General features: G+C 38.0%; 1 protein-coding gene across 23 annotated transcripts in view; it reads left to right on the top strand.

Annotated features, from left to right (window-relative positions):
• Positions 1–27,066, top strand: part of LOC137287475 (protein phosphatase 1 regulatory subunit 12A-like) — a 104,898-nt gene extending 77,832 nt beyond the window's left edge. For 14 of the 23 annotated variants that reach the window (XM_067819810.1, XM_067819807.1, XM_067819806.1 and 11 more), the window contains 5 exons: positions 4,413–4,457; positions 16,778–16,918; positions 18,963–19,112; positions 20,505–20,555; positions 26,073–27,066. In XM_067819810.1, the coding sequence (XP_067675911.1) occupies positions 4,413–4,457; positions 16,778–16,918; positions 18,963–19,112; positions 20,505–20,555; positions 26,073–26,159 (474 nt within the window). In that variant the 3' untranslated portion in view covers positions 26,160–27,066. Of the gene's footprint in view, positions 1–4,412; positions 4,458–16,777; positions 16,919–18,962; positions 19,113–20,504; positions 20,556–21,563; positions 21,651–26,072 lie in introns of all 23 variants that reach the window. The other 9 variants (XM_067819809.1, XM_067819808.1, XM_067819803.1 and 6 more) reach the window with 3 other exon arrangements.
• Positions 27,067–27,777: the final 711 nt, after the last annotated feature.

The raw sequence follows: 27,777 nt of genomic DNA, 5'->3' as shown, positions 1-27,777 counted from the left end.
CCTGTTCCCAGGGTTGTTGAGTAATAAATACACAGGTTGATGTGGGAAAGTGAACATGACTCTTATCGTTTCTGGTATTCTGGTCTGTGGATAGTTTTCAGTAAAGTATTGTTTGTGTGTCACTGTGTAATTTATCATATGGTCTCTAGTACATAATATGGTCTCTGTATAAGGTTAATTGATGAAAATTGCATAAAGGAGCACCATTTTTCATTTCCTTGATCTGAAAAGAAGATGAGAATGGGTAGTGTAGTCTGTCTCACTCTCAATTTTGGCTACAGCTTAGCCCTTCCTTCAGTGATAAGTTCTAAATGAAGCAAGTCTACATTTCCAGGTTCTGAATCTCCTATCTCACTGAGTCTGCTTTTAAATTTGAATAGGATTATTTGTTTCCATCAAAGGTATCCATATTCAGAGACTAAGTGTTAGTCTGTGGACAGTTTTCTGGGGTCTGTAAGTGAAACTAACTCCAGGCCTGCTTATAGGATTACAGTTTCAGTTTCAAGTTTCTAAGGATACTGGGAGGAAGAGGATCTCTCACCCCAGGCTGTTTATATCTATGCCCTTTACTCTGCTTGTATAGGCTAACTGTTTAAGATTTAGGTAGTTACGACTGTAACAGGCATTGGATGCTGTGGGGATTAGGTGACCTTCTGACAGGCATGAGTGCTGATTCGACTTTTGGGGGAATGAAGGGAACTTCATGGTTGTTATTGGTAAAGGGTGGTTCTGTGACGTTTATGGGGATTGGGTGGTCCGATGGTTATTTTCTACCCTGCATCACTAAATCACATGGATAACTCAAACTGTATCAAAATGTGTTAATTGTGTCAAACCAGGCTCACTTATTCCAGGACAGGCTCTTGCACTTTACAGCAGCAGAAAGTGAAGTCGGCTTCTGGCTGACAAGTGGCCACAATCAACTGTACAGGACTCTTGTAAATGATTGAAGTAAATCATTTTTGCTCCCTACAAAAATTATTTATTTGAGAATTTTATTCTATATACATATGTTTAAGGTCTTGTTTGTGAAACTGTGGGTGCTCCAAGTAATGCTTCTCATTATGTTGTCCACATATCAAGCTGAAAATGTGTTACACCATTTTTAATGTGCCACAGCAGGTGTTCAAATTCAACAATTTCCCTAGTTAGAACAAGCACTTGACCACCCCAGCTTTAGATAATATCAGTCAGCACTATGGTCTGGTCTTGTACATGTTATAATTCAGGTGTGGCTCGCGAGTTGTAGTGTATGTAAACCCTTGACATAAAGCAAACACGGAACATGCAGATGAGCTCACTGCCATCAGACACTGATGCTGTGGAGGAGGGAGGGCAGGGGATGGAGAGGAGAAAGTGGAGTGTCTCAATACATTTTCTGCAAGATTAATTTTAGGGATGTCATTATACTTAAGTTAGGTGAATTGATGAGTATGTCAATACCCTCATCACTATTCGATATATGTCACGATACCTATTTTCATGGCATCATTATGTAAACATACTTTTCTTTATAACCTTAGTATGTTATAATTGTCCATGAAGTGATCAATATTTTCTAATTTCCCATCTTTGTGCATGAAAAATAAGTATTTATTGCTCTGCTAACATCAAAATGTAAATGATACAGAAACATATTTTAAAGATACTTTCAATACTAAGTATCGATACAGTTTTGAATTTATCAATAACTGTACCGTCTGAGAAAAAATATGTATGTATCGTGGCATCCCTAATTAATTTCAACAAGTAAGCCTTTTGACATCGAACACCGGTTTGTTTTGGTAGGGGGTCGACTATTCAGTTCACAGTGTTATAGCTGACAAGTTAAGGAACAAAGACTCCAGTGATAGTCACCTGTCACCATCAATTAAATTTGGTATCGGGATATTTTGTGTGTCCTGATATTATTTCATATCTCTTTTCTCCATATGTTCATTTCATTCTTAAAATATTACAGTGTCTTGCATGGAATATCCAGGAATGTGATTGACTGTGCCACTTGTAATGCATTATTCTGAAAATAGCTGAAGCAATTTCCTCAATCTATTTGTCTCACCATGAGAGTTATTGTATTGCTAAACCCACAGAGACTGTACATTTGTCACGGATGACCGATGTCAACTCGGTTTAAATCAAGTAGATTCCTTTACCTACATGATAGGAAACAGATCGGTATTGTGTGGACTCAATTTGATTGATCTGTTCCACAGTGAAAGTAATGAAAGTGATCTCTTGCTGGTGAAAGGATAGGCCACACCAACCATGGATCAGTTGTTGACATTTTGATAGACATGCTTCTACCCTTGTTGACATTTTGATAGACTCGATTCTACCCTTCGAAATAAAGCTGCCAACATCAAGCAAATCATGTTCTCATGTTTACCAGGTTTTCTGTTCAAAATATTTGTAAATGTGAAACTTGTATCTGAAGTGTAATAGCTGATGAGTGTTATAATGGGGTGATTGTTTTTACCTATGGTGGTATAATGAGGAAGATTAGGTTAAGCTGTGGACCAGTAAGCTTCTATCGCTCCTGCCACTCATAACTCAAGTTGAGAGTTCACCAAACATTATTTATCAGGACACACATAAGGTTGCTTGATTGGGTTTCAAACAGCAATTTCCTTGAAGTGCTTGTCCCATGTAAGATGTATTTGACCTTCTTACTGGCTTGACCCAGCAGACATATTGAACATAGGTAGAGGAAGATAAAGGAAAGGCACATGTCTGCTTCCAATATCTCCCCTCGGCTGCCTGCCCTCTGTTTGGTTCAGCTAAGGCTGCAGCGTATCAATTATCTGGGCCTGTCCACTTTTATGGGGGTGTAGGGTGGACTCCAAGCCAGGAAGAAGATATTTATAGTGGGGTTTTCTGCCTACCCTGTGTACTGACGTGGAAAGATAATCTGTGATCAGTCGAGCTGTACAGGTTGGATTTCAGTCACATTTCTTGGTCAGAGCTAGAGTTGGCAATTGAGAAAGGGTCAAGTGTGCAAGTCCTCGTATCCCTCTGTATGATAGTGGGATAGCCGGAAAGTTTCCCTTTTGCTGAGTTTTGATGATGACTTCTGGAGGTTGCCATTCTGTGTTCCCCCCACTGGTTTCCCTTTCATCAGTGTGGGCTGGTGCTATCTGTGGGATTCCCTCCCTCTGATGTTCTGCCACACTGTCTCAGTGACGTCTGCTAGCTGTAGCAGCCATTACCAGCAGCCATAACTGACTTTTCATGTCTGCTCTCTCAGACTGGGGTACTCCAAATTTCTAAACTTCAGCACTTCTGTCAGAGAAGATTTTTCACCATGTTGATGAGTAACTGTGGATTACTGCCAGTGTTCAAGGTTATGGATATCTGCCACAGCATCGGCTAGAATTGTGTTTCCAAAGAGGAGTTACTCACCTCAGTCCTTGTTTTCGAAGTTTTCCTCACTTTGGTGAAACTTTCCCAGCAGCACCATGTCGTATGGATCCTACCGGTATGGCCTGGGTGGACTGCCCAGCAGCAGCTTGAGTGGATTGTCCAATTTCTCAAGTACACCTTTCAACCCTAGTTACTCATCCACCTCCTCACCTGGATATTCCAGTGGACTCTATGGAGGTTCCTATGGGAGCTCCTACAGCAGCCCCTTCAGCTCCGGACTTGGGTCTAGTTCAGGTCTGTTGTCAGGCCTTGGGTCCAGTTCAGCACTTGGGTCCAGTTCAGCTCTTGGGTCCAGTTCAGCTCTTGGGTCCAGTTCAGCACTCGGATCCAGTTCAGGACTTGGTTCAGGATACAGTTCACGTTCAGGATCAACAAGTTCCTTGCCTGGATTAGCAGGGACCACAAGTTATAGCTCAGGGGTGGGCTCACCTGGGGTCAGTGGACTACATGTGTTCAATGTTAATTTGTCCTCATGTCCATTGATTACGTTTAATCTATACGCATGTGTGACACAGATGTTAGTGCTATGCTTTGTTGTCAATCAGAATGTTCTATGTTGACATGTAAGTATATAATTGCTACTATATTATCATCCATACATGATTCATGACAATACTGCATGTGAATACTACAACCATTGCATCAGTAGTGTGAGGCCCATTTTCTGGTGTCCCCCGCCGTGATATAGCTGGAATATTGCTAAAAGCGGCGTAAAACCAAACTCACTCATTCACTCACTCATTGCATCAGTAGCCTCCCTTTACAACGGTGTACTACAGATTAAAATATTCATTCAGAATCTGTGTAAATATAGCAGTGAGTAGCATGTTTGTGCTGAGCAAATATAGGTGTAGTGATGAAAAACACTCATGTATTTATTTCAGTTACATTTCCCCCATGATAGAAATCACAACCATTAATATTGAACTCCAAATATGGGCTGTAGTTACAAGAAGTGCATGATGTTATTTGTAAACAACTGTTTGTTACAGTATGGTGTACATGGTCTGCTAGATCCATCCAGATATCTACATTCGGTATGGGCTTATCAATGATCAGTTTTAAGAGTGGTATGTTGTGCCCACCACACCCCTCCTTTCTGACAACTGCGGCCCCCACCCTCTGACCTCCTCCAGCATAACACTATTGCATGGGAGAATATGAGCTTTACATCTAAACCTGAATGATATAACTGCCACTTCATGTGGAAGTGCTGATAACAGCAAACTGATTCCACACTTCAGTATTCATGCCTCCCACTCCTATTGACAAAGACAATTGTTATAAAATTGATTAATCTGTGATGAAATTGTAGCTGCCACTGATCTTAATACAAACTGCTGCTTTATAACACGGACAATCAAAGTAAAAGTTTTACTTTAAGTTTTCTGTACTTCATGTCACTTGAGGTGGCTGTGGAATAAATATATCTACTTTTAAGTTTTCCTTTTCTGGTTGCAGTTAAGTTTTCAGAGATGCCAGCCTCTATTATTTTATCGTAGTCACTATACATATTACCCTCAAACTAAGCCAATATGACTACACTAGAAATTCTATGGAATTTAACAAAAATGCATTAAATTTGGATTTGTAGACAGAAATACATGTATATATATTTTTGTTGATTGAATACATTTTAGCTTGAAACGAACAAGAAATGACAGGAAGGGAACAGGAAATCTGCTGTTGACAGTTGTTGGCATGCGAAATTAAAGCTTCACTTTCAAATAGTGTCATATTATTATTCTCAGAATTCATCACAATTTAATGCATTTAGTTGGCTGCTAATTTTATGGTCAGACTACTAATTTTGATCTTTGAAACTACTATTTTCAACACTTTTCAAAGTTCTACTGTTTGAAAGGATTGTTGATGTTTTGTTTATGTTGATCCCATGGTTCAGAGCAAGAACACACAGTTATAGAATACACTGCTTTCATGTCTATGTTCCTGATCAAAGGTACATTTGGCTGCAAACAAGTATGACTACAAAGAGACAAGGACAATTAATGAAAACAACACTGTTGGATTGTAGGTCAGCTGGCCTTCCCCATTTAGCCTTGTGTAGGGCCCCTGCTGTAATTAAAGTAACCTTTGATATTGACACTGGGAACATGATTAGCCTTTGGATGCAGTTCAGTGTGGATGCTTTGAATGTTATGCGAGATGTCAGGCCACACTTCATATAGCATGGTAATTATGAATTATGAAAACATTTTAACCTTTTACGGATAACAACTTTATTATTGTGTGTCGTTTTGTTGCTTGACTGCAATTTGCTCCTCTGCAGGTTAATATGAAGTCAAGTTGTGGCCCATATAGCATTTCATGTTGATCAGTTTCTAAATAAATGCCAATCAGATGTTTAGTAGAGAAAGTTCCTTTATTTCTACGACTTGGTTAATGATTTCTTATACTTTGATATTAATTCTGTAAAATTCAACAAGTCTTAAATGATTGCTGTTTGCTACAATTTAACGTCAACATTATCCTGATAATCCAGTGTCAGCTTTGCTTTTCTTCAGTGTTCCTCTACATGTATGCATCATTTTCAGTAGCGATCAGTGTTATATGGACTATTATGAGCTGAATTTTGAGGCCAGACAGAAATTGTGGCTTTGAATTGGTGGGTAACTCACAGACCCCATCAAATCAGGTTGCAGTGGTATCATAAACATGTTAATATCATTGGACTGTTGTCATTTATTGAGGACAAAGGCTTCTTAAATCTCATGTAGATTAGACTACTGTTAGTGTTATTTGTATGTATTTTATGTCAATTTGTATAGTGGCTTGTACACATTTATGTATGGGTTTATACACATTGCCGAACTAGGATGTCCTGCCAATTAACGTCGACCACTGATTCAACTTCGCCTTTGTCCTGTAGTGGTTGTTACAGGCAATAACATAGATCTGTGGTCAGGCTCAATAAACAGGTTGACAGGATTGACCCTGCGATGTCCATCAGTCTGGAACTGTGACAAGGAAAGATAATTATTCAGAATTTGGAAATCTCTATGACCATGAGAAGAGTAATGAGTTAGGCTCTTGTTACATGAGCTCAGTGTTCTGCAGAACTCTACTATTTTGATCCTCGTGAAAGCATACATCTTTAATTCATTATGTAATATTGAATATTATGTTATAAAGGAATTATTGAAATATTTTATACTGGCAGCTTGATGAATAATTTATCGTTTATCATTATTTATGAGGAAACAAAATATGCAAAATGTTTGGGATTCCACTGTAAATGTCAGTGGACTTGCTGAAACACTGTTGTTCCATATGGAAGACGTGAAAGTCATTAAATTCCTTCATACACTGACAGCTGATATTGAGATCCCTTTAAAGCTGGAAGGAAGGCTTTTGTTGAACCCTGCCCAACAATTAAACATTTTCCTGTCTATTTTCTCTGATCTGTCAAAAGCATGTTGGCCATTATGAACATTAACCTATATTCTCATGAATATTAAGAACGTAATGGAAAAAGTACTCACCTAGGCTCAAAATTCTGGAATGTCCATAGGCTTTAGTTAAATATGATTAATTCATGAAGTACTGGTGTCAACTCATGTGAACTACCTCTCATTGCTGTCAGCTAGGTGCTGTCCAGGTTGGCCATTTGTAAGAAATAGAGAAATGACAAACCATTTAATTCTTACCTTTACCTACCTGCCTCATTGTACTTTCTGCAGGTTCAAATGAAAATCTGTTAATTATGAATTTGGTCTTCTAAGGCCAAAACAGTACATACCAGAATCCTGTTTAGTGGCTGACCTTTGTCTGTATCCCTGGAGGGGCTGTGTGGTGGCCAAGTGGTTACAGCATCCACTTGTGCAAGACCAGGGTTTGATTCCCCACTTTGGCACAGAGTGTGAAGCCCATTCCTTGTGTCCCCCTGATATTGCTGGAATATTGCTCAAAAAGCGGTGTAAAACCATACTCGTTCTATCCCTGCACGATAATCCTGTTTCAGTTTTCTTTAATCGCACCATGCTGTTATTGTCACCACAAGTATGAATTTATTGAACGTCACTCTGGAAAAAAAACTTTTAGTGGTTCACCCAGATTAGTTTTTTTTTTGTGTGTCATCACTTTTCCTGTTTGTGGGTTTTAGTAGTAGTTTAGTAAACATCTGCAACCTGAATCACAAGCATCCCTCATGAGACTGTCATACTGTGATATAACTGAAACTCTGTTCAAAGGAAGGTTAAACCCATCAGGTCCACTCACTGTTCTTTCCATAGCACAGATGACATTAAATGTCAAGTTCGTTTATTATGATGAGCTGAAAGAAGAAACTGAAATATTGGGAACTGAGGAAGTTTATTTGACAATGTAGTGAGAGTATTGTTCTGAGGAGATGCAGAGGTACAAGCTAGTCTGATGGCGTATGCAGTCTAGCACACACTCTTCTGTACAAGGAGTCTTGAACTACATTAAAGATAATATCATGATTTGTTGTTCTTTGACACCACACTCATCAATATTCCAGCTATATGGCAGTAATATCCTAATACAGTCGTGCCCCGTTTATCTGAACACTTATGTTTTTATTGAAATTGTGCAGATAAGCAAATTTTTGGATATCTGAATCACAGGCCATATGTACAAAGAAACGTACAAAGAAACAAACAAAGTAGGTATCAGACATAATCTTTATTGATTACACATAAACAAATATCAGTGCATACATAAAATGTCTCATACCTGCTCTTGCAGTAATGTTCGCTTGAAGAAATCAGTCATTGCTTTTTGCACTGGCTGTGTAGAAAAGCTAGGACTTTAGCCGCTCAGTTCGTCACTTTTGACATTCACAAGATCATCGACAGTAACAGTCACAGTTTCAACTTGTGCATAAGATCGTAGTGGATCGCGAACTTCCGACAAGGCCATGTCCTCATTTGATTTGATAATATCCACATGACGAAAGCAGTTAGCAATTGTGTTCTCGCTCACAACTGTCCAAGCTTGCTTGATCATCCAAATTAATTAATTATAGTGACCCACAAATTGACACCCCTCAAAATTAACTCAGTGTCACCTTGCTACTCAGAGGTAGTTTAATCTTCTCACGCTTCAAAGACTGCTGACTTCTTTGTTACGTCACGCGAGACCCTCGGTAATCGCGTGTGTAAACATATAGGTGCTCATCCATCCAGATATACGAGACAAAAATATACAAAATTTAGTGTTTTGTATGTAAAAATGACCGTACGGTTACGGAAACTGGATTTCCGGATAGGTGAGTAATTTTACAACGTTATGAATTTGTTTTATGGAATTTTCGTTCGGAAGGCGAGTTTTCTGGATATCTGCGGTTTGGATAAACGGAGTACGACTGTAACTGATAAAGAACCCCATAAGATTTAATAACAACTGGCATCCCAGTTACAGCATATGTTCTTGCTTATTTCAAGCTGAAAGTTACATGATGAAGGACATGTTTGTTACAGGCGCTTGATTACCTACTGGTAGGAGATAACAAGTTACATGTTCACTATGGTGACATGTTTGGTGTTTACAAGGAAACAATAAAAAAAAGAAATATTCCTAAACAAGACACATCTATAACTGGAGATGATGCTTTTTCTGTATCAGGTTTCTTTTGTTGTTATGAAAGTAAAACAACACATACATGATGTTATGAAGCTGTTTACTGCATTTGAAAATATTTTGAGTTTGGAGTACAGGAAATTTTCATAACACCTTGTGATGATTGTAGAAGGTTGATTAAGTGAGAGTTGTGGTGGAAATGTGAGTGAAAGAAGCTTATAGGAAAAAAAGTCTTGTGCTCACAATGAGTTTCAACTGCCCTTCATTTCATGTTGGCAGAATTGAATATTAGCATGTAATTTTTATGTAGAAACTGATTTCTTTCATATTTATTTGCACAGTTCTATTAATAGAAATTGAAGTTCTTTTTGCTTTGTAAGAGAACATTTTGGAAACAATATCTGGGTCAAGGTGTACTTAGTGCCTGACTGGTTATTTCACAGTTACCATGGAAACAACACAAAAAAGCTCTGTTCATACAGTGCAACATTGTTAGCTTAGGGAGTCTAGACCAAAGCTATCTTCCCCACTTAAGAAATAAAGGCATCTCATGACAAGAATATGTTACCGGTAGTTGCATACCAATGCTTATTTGACTAGTGTTTGTGCCCGGGTTATAGGTTCTGAAAATGAGTGGGAACACATTTAGTGTTGTTATTGAAGATGTAGCTATTTTAAAATACCATGTGGTTTAAGGTTGATTAACCCCTCCCCTTCGCCCATGTGCTGTGCATGTTAATAAAATTGTTATGCTGAGCTGGGTCTTAACCACAAATTTAGTGTTGAGGCCACAGATGGTTCGGTCATTACTTCAACTCTCACTGATAAACTCTCTCGAGGTTAAAAGGGTTCAGCTTCATTGAAAAAACAACATGGTAGTGCTGTATTTGCATCTGAAGGGAGAAAATTTGACTGGATATGTATGGAATCTTTCCTGTACTGTGTGGTATTGTGGGTTATGTTGGTGATAATGAGGAAGTGTAAGAGGAACTGGAGTAGATTTTGCCTGAAATTCTGATATGACTGACAGGTTATTTTTAGCAGTTCAGCTGAGAGAAGAATGTGTGGTTGTCTAATTTGGAAGTGATGTTTCTCTGTAGGTGCTAAGAATATTGCTGTTTCGAGTTCTTGTCCTTGTTTGATCCTAGACTGTACAAAGATGTTGCTCTTGTCTTACTGCATAAAGCAGTGACCAATGCTTGGCGATTGGTTTTCAGGAACACTTTCGTTACTTTGGGTTCCCTCCTATGTTTAAACTGACATGTTATATGACTGGAATATTTTTCAGAAGTTGAAAGTTCAACTAACATGAATGTATAAAACTAATTTTGACTATAAATAATGATTTCTTTCATTGTTTGATTCATAGTCTGTATACTCACCTACTCTTTGCCCTTTGTATGAGATACTGATTAAAATCACTTTCTGAATTAAAAAAAAAGTAAAAAGTATGACCAGAAATATTTGAGGTACCACCACAGTTTAAGAACTGACCCAGTGGTATCAGCCAGAATTCTCAGTTGTTAACGTAAAGACACAGTATGAACACTGACTAAAGTCATATGCCTCCATAACAAACTGATGCTGAGGGAGATGAAGTGAAAGGTTTCTTTGAGTTATAATCAGACTGAATACAAACAGAAATTGAAATAACATGCTCTGCTGCCAGTTTTAATATTTTTTGGGGAAAACAAATGCATTATATGTTATTATGTACATTAAAAAGTATTAAGCTGTATTGAGTTCAGTTTACAATTTGAACTCCATTTGGACCAGGTTATGAGGCAATAACAGCGCACACCAATTTGTGAGTAACAGTGTTAAATGTCCTCATCCTCTTCATAGACAGGTGAAAAATGTGTTAACAACAAGCATTCAGTTCAAGGACCAGGGTTTGTCTGCCGTGACATTCTCCATGTGTTTCGCTGCCAGACTTCAAGCCCTTGATGAGATTTGCTATTTAGAGGAATGGATGGCTTTACCTATCTGAGCCTGCAAACCACTGGCTTATGTTGCCAGAACGATGATAGCAGCCGTATTTATAGAATAAGGCTTGTTATTATTTCAGTGTACACCTATCACTGCACTTGTAAGCAAACTTAAAGAGGGGGTGCATTATGTTGTCACGGCCACCCACTGATGAATTAGGATGAAGTCTGTTGCTGCTGAGACTGCCTTGTACATTCTGGTGCTGTAGAACCAATGTGGCTCCCTTGTTCTTAATTGTACAGCAGTTAATTCAAGTTCAAGGTTTCTGTTTTTGTCTCATCTGAGAGGCATTTCTGAACCTGGGACCTATCAACAAATGTATGAATACAACTTCTTATATTGCGACGTTTAGGTGTACATTCTTTTACTGTTGTCTTGCTGGTACATTCCTGCTAGACAATGTACAAGTATATGTACCGAATCACACTCACAACGTAAAAAGTTGTTATCCATAAATTTGTCAGTATTCCCAGTGTATGTGTTTTGTAAGTGAATGTGACATTGTTTTTTTTTCATGTATATGTAGTTATCCAAAAACTATTTTGTTCCTTGTCTGACAGTTTCTCTAGACTATCTGGCAATGTTGAGTATCAAGTTTGTTTGTCTCATATCCTTGACGGTTGTTTTGCTACAATTATATTCTTGCTTGTGTCCCAGCAATGAGACCCTACTTGCATTCAAGACTGTCTCCATGCACACTCTCTGTACTGAAACATGCCTAATATATGGGGCCATCATGCATATGTCTAATGTTACTTTGAAACCTGGTTCAGCATTTTGTTCTGGAATGGTAAGGTATACCACAATGTCATTTAAGTTATCTCTCAATATCTAATCCCTCTTTGATGTTTATAAAATGCTGCTGTTATGTTTGGTTCTAATGTGAGATAATTCTAAGCCAGAATGTCAAGTCAGAAGTACTGACAATTTCCTGTAGTGTGACTAACCTTGAAGTAGGGTCTCATGTGTAAAGAGCAGTTTCATATCCCCAAAGTGTGGCCTGTTATTAAAGTAGAGTCTCTGTGACCTGGAAGTATGGGCAAATGTTTAAGTGCAGTTTCACTGTTATGTCTAGAAGCAGATGATCCAGTGAAGGAGATACGATTGGCATGTTGACAATAACCCAAGTGCACTTCCCAGTTTGTCTTACTACATCCTCCTGCTGTGGGGATGGACATGTGCTTGAATGTATGATTTCTTCAAACTTAAAAATACTTCATTACCTTTCTTGTCACCTTACAAATATTTCTGAAGTGCTTACCTAAACAACATTGCCAATAACTGACTCATTACCTAACATGGGTACAATCGGTAAAGCCAATTTTGGGTAGTGCTCTTCAGAGTGGCTGGAATATTGCTTGCACTGATAAAAACTGGCAAAAGGCGTGGAATGAAATACATTGAGCCATCATTACTACTATGTGTTGGATATATGAAGATATTGGCAATGTCAGGAAGAGGTCCATCATATTTCTCAGATTGTTTTATGATCATAAACCATGCCTTATTTGCTCCTGTTGTATTTGTATGGTTGGTATCACCTGAGGATACTTGTATGTTGTAATGCAATACAACTTTGAGAACTTGTATGCATTCTGTTCAGGTCAGATATGACATTTAATTGCTTCTTGGTTTGGTCTTTCTGTTCACAAAATGGTAACAGGAGAAAGACCATCAGCTAAGGTTTCAACGGCAAACAAATGCTCCAACAGATTTTCATTTTTTTCTGTAAATATTTCCATTGAGTGTTTTGTTAAAGAAGTTATGGTGTATTGGATTCTTGTCCCTAGATATGTTGACAGTGATGTGTAGGTACAGATGTTGCCCACATGTTGAGACAGGCATGACTAGTGTTGCACCATGTATGGCCCACTAGTGAGACTGGTAAATTATTCAAGTGCAATGCCAGAATTTATAGTCAAAATGGCAGTGCTGAAAGCTTGGAGTGTGTTCTTGTGCTGTCTCCTTGCATTGCATCCCATGTGCAGTGTTACACAGAACCAATGGTACAGTCAGTGATAAGGTGTATCATAGGCCGGTCTTAGCCAGTCTTGTAGGTGTGTTGCTGTTTGTTGTATTTTGTTTCATAACTGGGGATCAGCTTATGAATAGTATGGTAGCATTACTCATGACTGTGGAATTTGGAAGCCTGGTATTGGAGATGTTCTTGGCAGTACCATCGTGTTTGATTTCACTGATTTTGAAAACTGATAGCTCACTGCATGGTAACCTGTGTAAGAAACAAGTCTTGTCTGGGTTGGATTGATCTTTCCTCTATTGGTTTCTGCAGTACATAATGTTGGTGTAGTTGGGCAGTAGTGCCTGTACAGGTTTGGTCAATATTGCCTGTAGCTTTGATCAATTTTACCTGTGGGTTTGATCAGTTTTGCTTGTATGGGTTTGATTTGTCTTGTCTATTTGAGTTTGGGTTTTGTGAATCTTGTCAGTATGGGTTTGATCAGTGAACAAGAAGGTCTACAAGAATGACATCTGAGGGATATTTCAAGTAAAACACTGACTGTTTGTGGTGAATGGCACAGGCTTGACAGGATATGTTATTTCTTTGTTAATACCTGGTACCATTGATAATGTTTCCCAAACACATGGTACAGGAATCTCAATGGAACAGCTTTTTGTGAAAGTGGAAATTGTTTTCGGTGCTTAAATTTAATTTCTTTTTATCACTCAAGTCATGAGAAACAGATTTTACTTAAATGTCAACTAAAATGTGAACAACATGTTTGTGTATCTAAAACTTGAAGAAATAGCTTCATGTTAAAGTTTAGGTAAAGGCTAGAAGTTCAAGAAGTCTATTGGCCTTTTAAATTGTGTATATTCCATCAAGCACCCAGATTGATATCTGGAAGCCCATGTAATGGGAGGATACGTAAATGTATAGCCTCACACCTAACCTTGTCACGCAATGTTAGCCAGGTTTTAAAGAGGTAATATAATACATGATCATGTCCTGTCCTTGTATTGAATAGTCGGTGTCTCCTAAATTGTCCACCACTCAGCTGCATAGAACATAACACTTAGAGAGGTAGACCTACTTCTATACCTGGGCAAACCCTAGCACACTGATCACACCTGGGTTCATGACATCAGCAGGGCATGGACGGATCATTACTACAACAGCCGAGTGTCACAAACAATAACCAGCACTGTCAGGCGTTTCAATTATATCATGCTCAGTGTCACTGTAAATATGTCAGAGCTATGGTAAAAAAATGTGAGAATTTCTTGGTGTGAAGCCAAGGCACCATGTCATTCAGGGAAGGACATGTCTGGTGATAAGGTTTTGACAGGACCAGTCCATCTGTTTGTAGGGTTGAAAGAATCTTTCTTGGCTATGGGGCATGAATACAACTGTGGAGTACAGGCCATGAAACACAAATTTCTAATGTCCAAAACAACTGTTCAATCCTAGATTAATCTAGATTTCTCCTTGAAAAATATGAGATGTTAGATTTTCTTGCCCATGGAACAGGGATGGCAATTTTCTAGGGATCCGCAGATTTCTGTAAATTAAATTTCAAACTGATCAATTATGTGAATCGTCTGAACCCCCATTCTATGACACAATATAAGTTCTCAGCTAAAAACAGATTTTCCTGGTGAAAGATATTTTTACCGCAATATTACAGAAGTATAATACCACTAGATGCATGATAGCATAATGGATTACAGTTATGACCTCACAATACTAATATCTTTTTCACAGTGGTATTATACCTTGTTTGACTCGCGGAAAGCTGAGTCATCATACTGTAAACAGTTTCTATCAGTTTATGTTCGAGACACAATGCTGAACTTGCATCTGTGAAATACCAGGTTTATTTAACACATGAAAGATTTATCATAAAAGTCCCTCTTGGTTGTTTGATACAGGATCAGTAACTTGTTTGATAAAAATAGTATTACAAGGACGGTTGTTTAGTATCCTCTATTTTTTTTTATATATTAATACTCTAAAAGCAAATCAGTAATACTTAATGGCTGCACAATATGTTGTTACATATGGGTTCTGTTGATGTATTTATGGAAGATATTTATTTGTGAAGTATTTCAAGGATTGAATTAGACTTGTACTTGTCAGTGTCCTGGTACAAGCTCTACTGTCACTTGAAGCTTTCATATCACTGGAATCTGTTTAAGGGATGGTAAACAGAATTTGTTGGTCACTATTGCCATTGTTTATATTGTCCCTTTGTATTACCTGTACTTAAGAAACAGCAAACAAGATAATACGTAAAAAAATGTTTAGGTTTTGTATGACACTCAATGTATATACAGGCCTAGGAGGTAAATGCATTTGTCAGACATATTTATACTGTGTGTCTGGGGTAAGGTCAGAGAAAGATGAGGTTTTATTTATGATGGTGGTAAATTGGTGATACTTTAGTGCAGGAAGTTGATAGTCTAGTTTGAAGCAATTATGGTATTCCTCCCATAGAGGGAGTTGACGGGACGTTCATGGGGAAGTCATGTAAGGGATAATGTTGAACAATAACAGCAGGGATTGACTTGGGCCGTGATATCGTGATTTTCTCGCATCAATTGCTACAAAATGGAACTCAAATTTATCTGCAGCAATATAAAATCGCATCCTGCTCACCTGTACAATTAGAAACAGTAGAAACAAGTGTTTAAATCTGTTTTACTGAGAAAGGCTTTGTTGTTATGTTTTTTCTGTCAAAGATATTCTCATCACTTTCTACCTATTTTAAATCTTTCAAACATAACTTCCGGTATGGAACTTTGAACATTGTTACACACTTGTGTACAAAACAAACTGTGCTGCAAGGAGTATGGTATGGTAAACTCTGAACCTCACAGTACTGTGTTGGTATGCACTGTGTGACACTGTACAGAGTTCGTGTTCGGAAGTTCTGTTCTGCAACATCATGCCTCCAAAAAAGCATCTACCAACGGAACCATCTCATTCAATACTGCAAGTTTTGAAGACTGTTTGGATCATGAACAGTTAAACCTCATTAAATTTGAAGAAAATGTCCAATGTGAGATTTTATCTCTTATCTCCTCAGAGCCAGGTTTATCCCTGCAAAGAATACAATTTTTCTCTAAGGTCTGTCATGACAATAATGGAATGTTCCAGTTTTCCAAAGAATTTCTTTATTTTATCATTTTATTCAATCCAACCATGTGATGTTATCTATCTTGAATTGTGACTACATCTTCTTCACTGTCTACCATCCGTAACCATTTGTGCAAATAATTGTTTCTTGCTGCCCAGCTTCTTACGCACGTGCAAGGCAGGAAACTTCACTTCTTTCTTGACTGGAATAAGTAATGTTATCACAAATGCTTAAACTGCATGTTTTTGCAAGTCCATGACAAAAATATTTGCTTTTGCTACTTTAAGTAACCTACAAATTTTTCTGAGATTTTTTTTACAGACAGTAGTGTTTCTGCTACAATCATTTCAACAGTTATAGCTTGAAGTATCATCACTCCTTTGAAGGATGACAGCTTCATCATTTGCCAAAATGTTGCCGACCACTTCTTACTTCCAAGTGTTTAATGAGATTCAGTACATTAACCTTAAATTGCTAGTTCCAGTGACGACAGTAATTTTCCAAATTCATTAAAATCTCCTGGTCTAGAACGCTGACTTATGCAATATGACAGTTTTGCATTGATGGACTTTTACATCTTTTTATGCTAGCATTATAATGAAATGGAAGTCAAAAAAAAGGGTTGCACATATCAGTTAATGATGAGAATCATTATGCTGTGGTGCTGCAAAGATGGAGTGTAATGTTGGCTGTTGTTTGTGTTGCAGACACTAGGCTCCCGCTATGGTTCATCTCGCTACAGCTCCTCCACAGACATGACCCCTACAGATCGGTACAGGGACAGGCCCAGCTCCTACTCAGAGTACTCCCGGTCAACACCTTCAGCTTTAGACAGTGATTATAAAAAGGTATGCTTGTTCACTGCTAGAGTGTAGCATAAGAGTTGTATTTTCTACACAATAATGAGTCCTGTTCCTTGGATGGTGATAATCTTTGATGCATATCTTTGGTGACTTCTCTTCTTGCCCTGGGCCTAGATTTTCGAAGCTCTCTTAGCACTAAGATAGTCATAAATTAATGTTAATGTATGGGACGTACAACTATCTTAGTGCTGAGAGAGCTTCGAAAATCTAGGCCCTGTTCCCTGTCTTCTTACTCAACCCCAGCCTGCCATTATTTTGGCTGGTGTGATGTCAGTCTTCAGACAAATGAATCATTTTATTATATTAGTTCAAATTAACAAGATTAAGGATACTTTTAAGGATGTAAGCTTTTACTCTTTGTCCAATGGATACCTTAGATTTTACAATTTATGCCAAACACATATCGCTTTTGTCGCAAGAAATGTCTGTTGATTTAATGTCATGATGTCATCATTTGACCCATGACCTTATGCAGGAATTTCTGAGTGGTGTGGCACCTCTGTTTTGTGCCCAGGGAGTATCTGTTCCCATCATGACATGACATTTAGGCTCTGGCAGTAGGTCAGGAACAGAGATATGCCACCTAGTGGTCTGGTGTCGGTGCTGTTGCTTTCACAAGATTTATCCCCCTTTGGTACTATAAACAGTTTGACCGACTAAAAAGTTTGTACGTTTTGTTATTGTATTTTAATAGGGAGCACAAGCCTTGCATAAAGTATGAACATTGTTGAGATGTGTGATAGAGTAAATTTATCTCAAGGGCTAAAATAGCCTATCATGTTATGTTAATATAAGTTAAAATATGTGGTCAGTTTATACCACAGTGAATTAATTTAAGTCATATATTGTGAGAAATGAATGATGGACCACAAGAAAATTCAAGCTTTCCTTAAATATTTTCCATTCTTTATCACCTGATTTGAATTGCACAATGGCAGGAATTCTGAGAATGGATAAAGGAACACTGATTTGTTTCCCTCAGTTGATAAATGTGATATATTGTCATATGACAGTGGATTATATTATTCTGTCATGTCACAGTATAATGATGACAAGTTCAGTACACCACAGCCTACTTCATGACAGTGGATCATAATATCATTTTATACCATAAAACAATTATAACTTGGAGGGAATGGGAGACCCAGTTTTCAATTAGCTGTACAGAGTTGTTTCCCTTGTCAGCTTAAAGCCTCAGATTCTGGTTCCAATCTAGTCTGTTATACACACCCTGGAGTAAATATAACCAAGAAAGCCTAGAAAAATCTAGAAAGTCTGGATTTCCACAGCTTCAGGAAAATGCGGAAAGTCTCAGGATTCCTTTTCATTTCATTCATTTCATTTTCTTTCAGCTTTTTTCAGTACAATATGTTCATTTCAGAGACTAGTTGTTAGTCTCATTTCAATCTTGATACACCCTGATTATGTTCTCGAATTTGTCAGCTTCATACCTCTGCCATAGGTGTTTTACAACCAGGTAAGCATCTGAGACCTGTGTCACATCAGATTCTTCTGCCATGTTATATCAGAGTGGATCATGATAATATGACATTTTCTACCACTGTGGGTTATAATATGTTCTGTAACTTTATACTACAGTTGGTTATGATATTAATGTTAATCAATTGCATATTCAAAATATTGGTTCATTTCACTGCAGTCAGCATTAGATTATGATCAACATAATCATCATCCATGTGAAAGGCAAAGGTGTTTTTGATACCATCCTTGGTAAAACTGCTTTGATAGTGAAGATATATCAAGGTGTTTATACATGACTAAAATAAAACTTTTTCCCCCAAAAAATCATTACAGATTAGATATTAGTTTTTTTAAGGATACTGAATTAAGGTTAGTGGATTGACACCATATTTACTGATCTTGCATCAGCAATCATTCACCCACGGGCATCTGTCTTGCCATTGAATTGAGGTGAACTGATTGCAGTAATAAAATCTTTGTCTCAACAGGCTTTTACAATTGCTCATGTACTTCACACTTTTTTCTAATTATTAGTATTCCTTTTCAGTTGTATGAAGATGAAAAGTCTGAGAATGAGAGGTTACGGAGAGAGCTAGAACAGACGAAGCGAGAGCTTCGGGATGCAAAGACAGAGTTGGACAAAATGATGAGAAAACACACTGACGCTGCGCGCACAGCTGAGACCAACGACAAGAGGGTAACACCACTATCCGAGTCCACGCTCGACTGCGATCAAGTAACATATCACTAACACCAATCTTGCATGAGGGGTGGCATAGTAGCTCAGATATGCCTCTAGAGAATGCTTAGAACAGGCCCAAATGCTGAAGCAGGCCTTGAGCAATGCTGACCCAGCTCAAGCCAACTTAAATGATCAATAACTGTGGAAGTAAAGAAATTGCTCTTGCCCTAAAGTACTACCCAATTTTGAACTTGACTCAAATCTTTTGACTCTGGACAACACTTTTGTCCTATTTCAATTGGTATTGTGAACAGGTGTTACAAAGTTGTAAATCTGCATAGCTGCATAAAGGGATTTATTTGGTGGATGTTCGTTATAAACAAAACACCGCACAGTGTGGTTGTGAACATATTGGTTTGCTTTTGTTTCACCCTGACTAACCCATTCACAGAGTTGTACCCTGTGAAATACAGAAATGATGGGAGTTTCTGCATTTCCCACCCGTCTCACATATACATCAGCTTAAGTGTGCAATTAATGCCTGTTTCGGACTTTCTTATTTCTTGTATGTTGCATCAGCAACTGTGGAGCAAATCACAACATCATCTCATGTATACTGTATCAGGACATGAAAGAAGGGATAAGATTTATTAAGTGTTGTCTTCTCTTAAAGGGTTATACTTGATCTCATTGATATTTTTATGTAAATAGTAAGGATTGGATAACTTCAATTTCCATATATGAAGAAAACGTAATTTAATGTTACTTTTTGATATTAAATGTTATACGATGTGATAGGGCAATAGATCTGCATGTAGTATGGAAATCTTTTCCCTTGTGGAATACTGAAGTGTGCAGTTTCCCAGACTCCAGTGTTAATAAGCCTGTGTTATGGATTATATCAGTGACCCTGTGAGCAGTCTGTCCCTGGCAGGCCCTAATACCTTATAGACTTGACATTCAGCAGCCCATGCTTGTTGCAAAAGGCAACTAACAGGGTTGGGTGGTCAGGCTTGCTGCCTTGGTTGACACATCATTGTATCCCTAATGCATAGATCGATGCTAATACTGTAAGATCACTGGATTGTCGTGTCCAGATTTGATTACAGCTGGAATATTGCTGAATGTGGTGGCAACCAACCAACCAACCAGCCATCCTTGTCAGACCAGCACTAGTCTGATTGGTTCTTTCTTGACAGATGCTGTGATGTAGCTGAAATATTGCTGACTTAAGTATAAAAGAACATTCATTCACTGTGTTTAATGATATGTCTCACTGCCATCCCTCATTGTTATCTTACTTGTGTTTTTGGAGTGCCAGTACTAGATGCCAATAACAGCATGTTATGGATACTGTATGTTTGTCTACTGTTAAAATTTCAGTTGATGTTCCTGATCTATTTTCAGGAAAAGAGAGCACTGGAGAGAAAAGTGTCCGAGTTGGAAGAAGAACTCAAAGTGAGTATTGTGTGGCTGGACTTGTGTAGGATGACTTGTAGCTAGCTTTTAGTTCTATATCATACTTCTAAATCTATAAACATTCTGGAAATATCTCTCAAGCTTCTAGTCTGGCTTAAAGGTGAGGGTTGTTTGCAGTTTGAGGCAAGTTTGTATGTAAGCATAACCTGATGTATACAGTATTACCTTGACACTATAGGGATACATTCAAGGTAGCACTCTCTGCAAACTGGAGGCATCACAAAGTTGGAGAGTGGGAATTCATAGCGTATTCCCTTGCTTGGAACAGGTGATGTCACATCATATTTAGAATTTATCAGTATTTTACATGGAATGATTCAGAAATTTGGAAAGAACCCGAGGACGTTTTGATTGCAGTTTGTCAGTTTCCTAGAAATCTGAAACATTGACAATTTGTGGAGAGAATTTTGGTCATTTTACGAAAACAAGGAACCATACATTTTAAACAAGCTATGCTGCACTAAAACTAAGTTGGGATGAGATGGCCTTAAAGGAGCGTGGCTTGTGACAATGTATTATTTCTGACAAGTACACAAAATGAATTTACTCAGTGCCATGTGGCAGAGTTGGAAAACTGATGCTGAAATATTGCAGCCTAAATTGTACAAAGTGTGACGTTAAAAAATTATTCCTTAGAGCAAAGTGAAACAGTAACCTTTTTGTCCAACTGCGCACCTCTGTGCATGAAGTAATCTTGTGTGATCTTGACTGTATCCCAATATGTACCTGTACATTATTGAGTCCTAGGTGGGGTTATTTTAGCTGAACTGCCAGCACTCGCCACCTTTAACCTAGCCTAACTACTGTTAGATCCAACTTGCTCATCTTTCTCTTGTCAGTCCCTTCTTATATAATGTGCCTACTTGTCAACTGAGTGAATGAACCAGCAAGCATCATCCAATCAGATTGTATGTAACAAGATGAGACGACCACCAAGCATCTTCCAATCAGATTGTATGTTACATAACTCCTTCTCTACCTTTCCAGCTTATGGACAAACTAAAAGCTGATAATGCAAAACTTAAGGATGAAAATAGGGCCTTGACGCGAGTCGTATCCAAACTGTCCAAATAGGTAAAATACTGTGGAGCTATGCACCCAGTCAGCGTATATTTCGACAGGCGGTTTTTATTTGAAGCATGATTGAATTTTTCTTTATTTTCTACTAAGCATGGTCTTTCAACCAGTCTGTCAAATTTTACAGGGGAAGATTTTGGGTCAAATGTCTTTTTGTTTATATTTTTAGTAGCCCTGAATTCGAGTTTTGTACAAATCGTAGTTTAGTTGTATGATTTGATGATTTGTGGTAGTGGGTTATTGAGGGATAGTTTGAGAGAGAGCATCAGTATATACATGTCTACTTTATAAATATGCAGCACATATTAACATTACTAAACCAGAAAGTACTTTATGATAGTACTATCTGTATTTTTTGTTGTACGTTAATACTTTTTCCTTCAGTTTAATACATTAACATGTCAAAATGTGTAGTTACAAAATTTCTCTTTGTTTTAATGTTAATTTTTTGTATATCTGATCAAATTAATTTTACTTTACAGCTGTTTATGCTGACCATTACTTTTGGCACAGGGGTTTTAGATTTGAGAAGTATTTGTACATATGCCTATATATTTATACACATCAAAAACATCATGTTTTTCTGAGATGAATTGTAATTGTTGAAAGGTACAACAATATTTTTTTTCAAATTCATTTGTGGTAGATAGTTAATAGTGGTAGGTTTTTTTATCAAAGGATGAAAGTGAATGGTATAGGATTTTCAAGAAGTATGTTTCAAAAGTTTGTTTGATATCCCTGGTATACGAAAGTGTATGAAATCACGACGACTGGTGCCTTGCTACTGACACAGCTAGGTGGGACTAACCCTCACGCAGTGCCTTCCATGCTGATCTGTCTGTCCATTCGTCCATCTGTCCATTCATCTGTTTGCCCATCTCATGGCCCGCCACAAACCTATATACTCATTGACAGCTCACATGGGGCAGGCTAGTTTTTCTTATTGCTATCATTCATGTCATGTCATCTAAATGTCACACATCAACTAATAAGCAGGCTCAAAGGGTGTTCATGTTTATGCAGATGCTCAAATTCTTATGAACATGATCAAAGGTTATTCAATCCAAATTGAGGAAACTAAAACTACTTGTATCTTTGTTGCAAGGTTATTTTACTTTTTGAAGTTTATCATTACTTCATATATTTTACAGGTGAGCTGCAGAACAGCAAAGCCTTTTTATCTATGAACATCTTCAATATTTTGGGGGCATCTTTTCTCATCCAGTCTTGATACATAATTGTTGTTAGCTGAAAAGTGTTCTTAAGCTGAATGTTTACAGAAAAGTATAAAACTGTTTTCACAAATTCATTCAAGAAGGTAGGATTTGTCCTGTTTTCACAGAGAGTCAAATATCTACTTGAAATCAAAGAATTAAATGTTAGTGAAATAATGTTGAAAAACATATCTCATTTGTTTTCAGAAATTCAATGAAATACTTAGTTTCAAACCTGTGCCAAATATGCTACCCTACCGACAACTAATCATTTGTAGTCTATCGTTATTAGGACTCATCAGCTTCTCTGCTTACATGTTATGCATGTCTGTGTAAGTCACCGTTTTTTCATTCATCACAACGTATCAGCACTACATACAGTTTTGTATATGAGTTTCCTTAACATTTTTTTTTTGTCTTATAACTCACATACTATAAATATTCATGGTACGTTGTCAAGGTAATACTGTCAGTTTTGTAGTATCCAAAATATACAGGTGTATAGGTTTTATGTTGAAGTGAAATGTTAGAAAGGTTTGAAAGGTGAGGTAGAAACCTATGCCTGACTGAATTGTGTAAGATCCCAGTGTTGTTAGGCATTTTTTATACCTGGCAGAAGGGTAACCTGAATGTGTTTAGTTAGCAGTACTATAAGTTACCACATGGTAATATTTTGGGAACCTGCTGTGATGATGCTGTATTTTACTGAAGGTATTGTAAAACTTTCCCTTCACATATACACTGAAGATAATGTGAAGTGTAGGTGATCCAGACCCGTGAAGGTCCGGGGTAGAATAGGCCTTCAGCAACCCATGCTTGCCATAAAAGGTGACTATGCTTGTCGTAAGAGGCGACTAACAGGATCAGGTGGTCAGACCAGCTGACTTGGTTGACACATGTCATCGGTTCCCCATTGCGCAGATCGATGCTCATGTTGTTGATCACTGGATTGTCTGGTCCAGATTCAATTATTTACAGACCGTCGCCATATAGCTGGAATATTGCTAAGTGCGACATAAAACTAAACTCACTCACTCACTCACTGTAGGTGATCCAGCCTTTTCAGGTGTGGGCTTAGAAGAGTTATTTCCCTTAGACATGTAGGGACATGAAGCTTGGCTTATGAACACAAAACCATTACTTGTAAGATTTCAGGAATGTGATCAGTTTTGAAAGAATGTGTCAATTTCTGAAATAATTTCTGTCATGGAATAACTGAAACACTCTTCACAGTGGGACTGACCCAACCCAATTTATTTTTGTTTGAAGTGTTCGAACCTGTTCTTAAGTAACATAGCAAGTCAGTGATGTAGTGGTAATGATGCTGTCATGGAAGGCACTGCAGATAAGGATGCAAGTTTCTGGTAGACGTTATCATACACATTAGGCATGTTATCATCTGAGCAGGTGTTACCGAAAACTGACTTTCATGTCACCAGATCATATCCTGTACCATTGTTTTCATACCAGAGTCACAAGCAGTGGGATCAAACTTAGAATAGCATTCATGCGTGTGAACATTGACATCTTCATCCAGTACTAAATTATGTTTCCATAATTCGTATCTTCTTCATCTCCCATTCAGATCTTGGTTTTCCGTAGTGCGCATATGATGCATATAAACTTGTTCTAATTTGTTCTGTAGGCAGAGACCTGGTTTGTTGAATCTGTTAAGAGCTTTAACCTGAGTACTAATCCATGTCTAGCATGATGAGTTCAATGTATTTGGGCAGTTTCCATCCAGAATGGAGGGGTGCATGAACTGGTTCATGAAATAACTAAAATAGTTATGATGACACCATGGATTTTCCTGGAGTTTGTCAGACAGGGTAGTGGATACTGAATTCTTCTGCAGTAAGAGTATTTTTGGATGAGGATTGGGTATTCTCATTACTGATTTTTAATGTTGTCATCATTCATGCTGTTATAGGTGAAGTGTGTGTTGTGTTTGGATTTGAGTCACATAAGATGATTAAGACACCTGTGACCAATGTTTGGACTGAAAAAAACATGTAATGCCCTGTGCTTTGTCATCAGAGGCAGCGAGAATGAGTCTCATAGTCAGGTGTACCTTTTTGATTGGCTGTTAGTGTACCCATACGGCATGGGACATTGATGTCGATGAATGGTTTAAATGGGTACCGGTAAAGACAATTAGCTGTCAGCAATCCATGCTTGTAATAAGCAGTTACTAAGCAATGTGGTTGGACAGGCATGTAGACCTGGTTGATGCATGTCATCGTTATCCTGTTGTGTAGATCGATGTTCATGCTGTTGATCATGGGATTATCTGGGATAAACTGATTTATTTACAGAGTGCAGTTATGTAATGGCATATTGCTGAGTACAGTTTTAAAAAACAAACATAAGTATGCCATGAGATAACTGAAATAGTGCAGAATGTGGCACAAAAAACACATTCAATCACTCACTGTGTGCATTGGTTAATGACTGACTACATTTCAATACAGAAAGTGGGCTAGTCAGCAAACTGAAGTCAGGGTATACTCAAGCATCAGTAAAAACCCACTCTTTGTTCTGCTGGACATCACATGGCTCTGTATGGTTTTATGTTGCTTTTAGCAATATTCCACCAATAATCCAGCATGGGACACTAGAAATGGGCTTCATACATTGTACTTCTGTGAAGATTCGAACTCAGACCTTCAGTGTGATGAGCCAGTGCTTTAACCATTAGGATACCCCACAAGACCCCACTGTATCACTTCCAGTGTTGAGGATGGAGTTCATTCAGTGACAGAATAGATTCATTCATTCCATGTCGCTTATTGTTGAAGTCTTCGACCCTTCTTGTCCATAACTGTGGTTACATGTCACAAATGTTTTCTGCTGTCTTGAGGTTTGTTATAACTAACTTTCAACTAGTGTCTTAGTTCTTGGTTTGAGGTAAATAGTGTAAAAAAGTACAATCTATGCTTTATCTATTTTATTAATTAACAAAATCTTCTGAAACAAATAAAGGTTAAATTTTCTTATTTTATATTGTATCTTTTCATTTCCTGTTCCTTTGTTTCAAGTGATGAATCATTTAGTTTCTTGTTTTATCTCTGAGTATTTCTTTCTTCTAATCAGTACTAATTTCAACAAAATTCATGACAAGAGACTGAAAAGGAAACAAGACAAGGAGCATCAGATAAATCATACAGTTGACCAAGCTAATTTTGTGCTTGTTTTCTTGTTTCAGAAAATGGACAGCCTTAAGAACGATAACCTTCGCCTCCGAGAGGAAAACGGAGCCTTAATCCGTGTCATAAGCAAACTATCAAAATAGTGCTGTTTTCTTCTCCTACTCATAATGTTCTCATCATGGATAGAGGTCCAAGGACAGTCATTACAAAGGTGCAATTGGGGATTTTAAAGACACTTAATTAATGTCTTCCATTGCTCCTGTTTTATACCTGCCTGCCTGCCTGCCCGCCTGCCTGTCCAGCCTCTCACTCGATGTCAAGCCAGGCCGTAGTATTATACCAGCAGCCCACGAGATCACCTTGACCTCTCAACTCGAGAGCTTGACCTCTCGAGAGACTGCCCTTCACCCCTAGGGCAAAAGGGTGGTCAGCTATGTGTCTGTATTTTATCCTTTGATGTGAACCTTCCCACTTCCTGGCCTCTGTAATATTGAATCCTTATCCCTAACATCTTTAATATTGACTCCTTACCAACCTTAATACTGACTCCTTACTGCCTTCAGTAGCAATTCCTTCTTTTCCATACCATTATATTGACTTGTTACCAACTGTAGTACAGAGTCCTTAGGTCTACAACTTGTTTCAATCTTCCCTTCTTTTGTTCATTCATTTTCTGTCACAGTTCAGCAGAATTTCTATCCAGGAGAGCTATGAGTAATACCGGTATTCAAACATCTGAAATCAGTTGCTCCAGAGATCCATGTACATCTGAAATAAGTGAACATGATGTCTCGAAATCATAGCATTATACAAACTGGTTTGGTGTCCACTGTTCGGATTGTGACTGCTTGACAGAGGCAGGTGAAACACTTGGATCTGATTGGTTGTCTTTGTGAATTTTGATCTGAACATATGCGATCTCTAGCTTCTGTTGTCACTGCAGGCACTTGATGTACATTTACAAACCTGCTTACTCCTGTTACATACCTACTTTGCCTCCTCCTCTTTTTCTCTGCCCATTGAATGTTTGCCAAAAAAAATACAAAAAAATATATTGAAAGCTTGTTGAGCCTCTGCAGGAGGCTAGACTCTCATAGTCTGGAGATGTGTATTTTGTGTTGTATGAATAGAATGTCTGCATATTGGAATGGTATTGTGAAATAATGAAGTAGGTGGAGTGTACAGTACGCAATGCTGTAATTGAAGGATGTGCTGATCTTTCCTTTTTTTGTCGGGTTGTTTCTCATTTTGTCCCAGTTAAGTTCCACTTTGTCAAGGAAAAGAATTCAGTTTTGCAAGACCAATCAAACTGACATTTGTCAGAGTTGTGGAAGGGGAGGTAACTTTCGAAGGCACATGGTTGAGAGGCAAGTCTGATCTCTCCAAGCTGTGGATGTCATGGTTGAAGTCCTAATCCAGCTACATGAGCATCTCCGTATGGGAGACTGAAGCGACTCTAAAGGACAAAACATTTGCATGGCATGGTTGTTTGTTGAACCAATTATAAATACATGTATAGTACAGAGCCCTGAGCTCCTATGATAATGTAGAGTAGCTTGGTATTAACTACTGGTTATGCTTTCGTTGCTTACCTGAGAAAGTTTTGTCACTTGCTGCGATGTCCTCCGACAATCCTCCCTGCAGAATTACCTGGTGCAAGACACATGACCATTCTGGTGCAGTAAGAGAACCCCCAACCATACAGTACTGTGAACATGGTGCTAAAACTATCGTATGCAAGTCTCCATAGCAACACCAACA

The sequence above is a fragment of the Haliotis asinina genome, chromosome 6, assembly GCF_037392515.1.
Source record: "Haliotis asinina isolate JCU_RB_2024 chromosome 6, JCU_Hal_asi_v2, whole genome shotgun sequence".
Taxonomy (NCBI): Eukaryota; Metazoa; Mollusca; class Gastropoda; order Lepetellida; family Haliotidae; genus Haliotis; species Haliotis asinina.
Note: the sequence above shows the minus strand (reverse complement) of the source record. Positions and strands in the feature narration are given on the sequence as shown.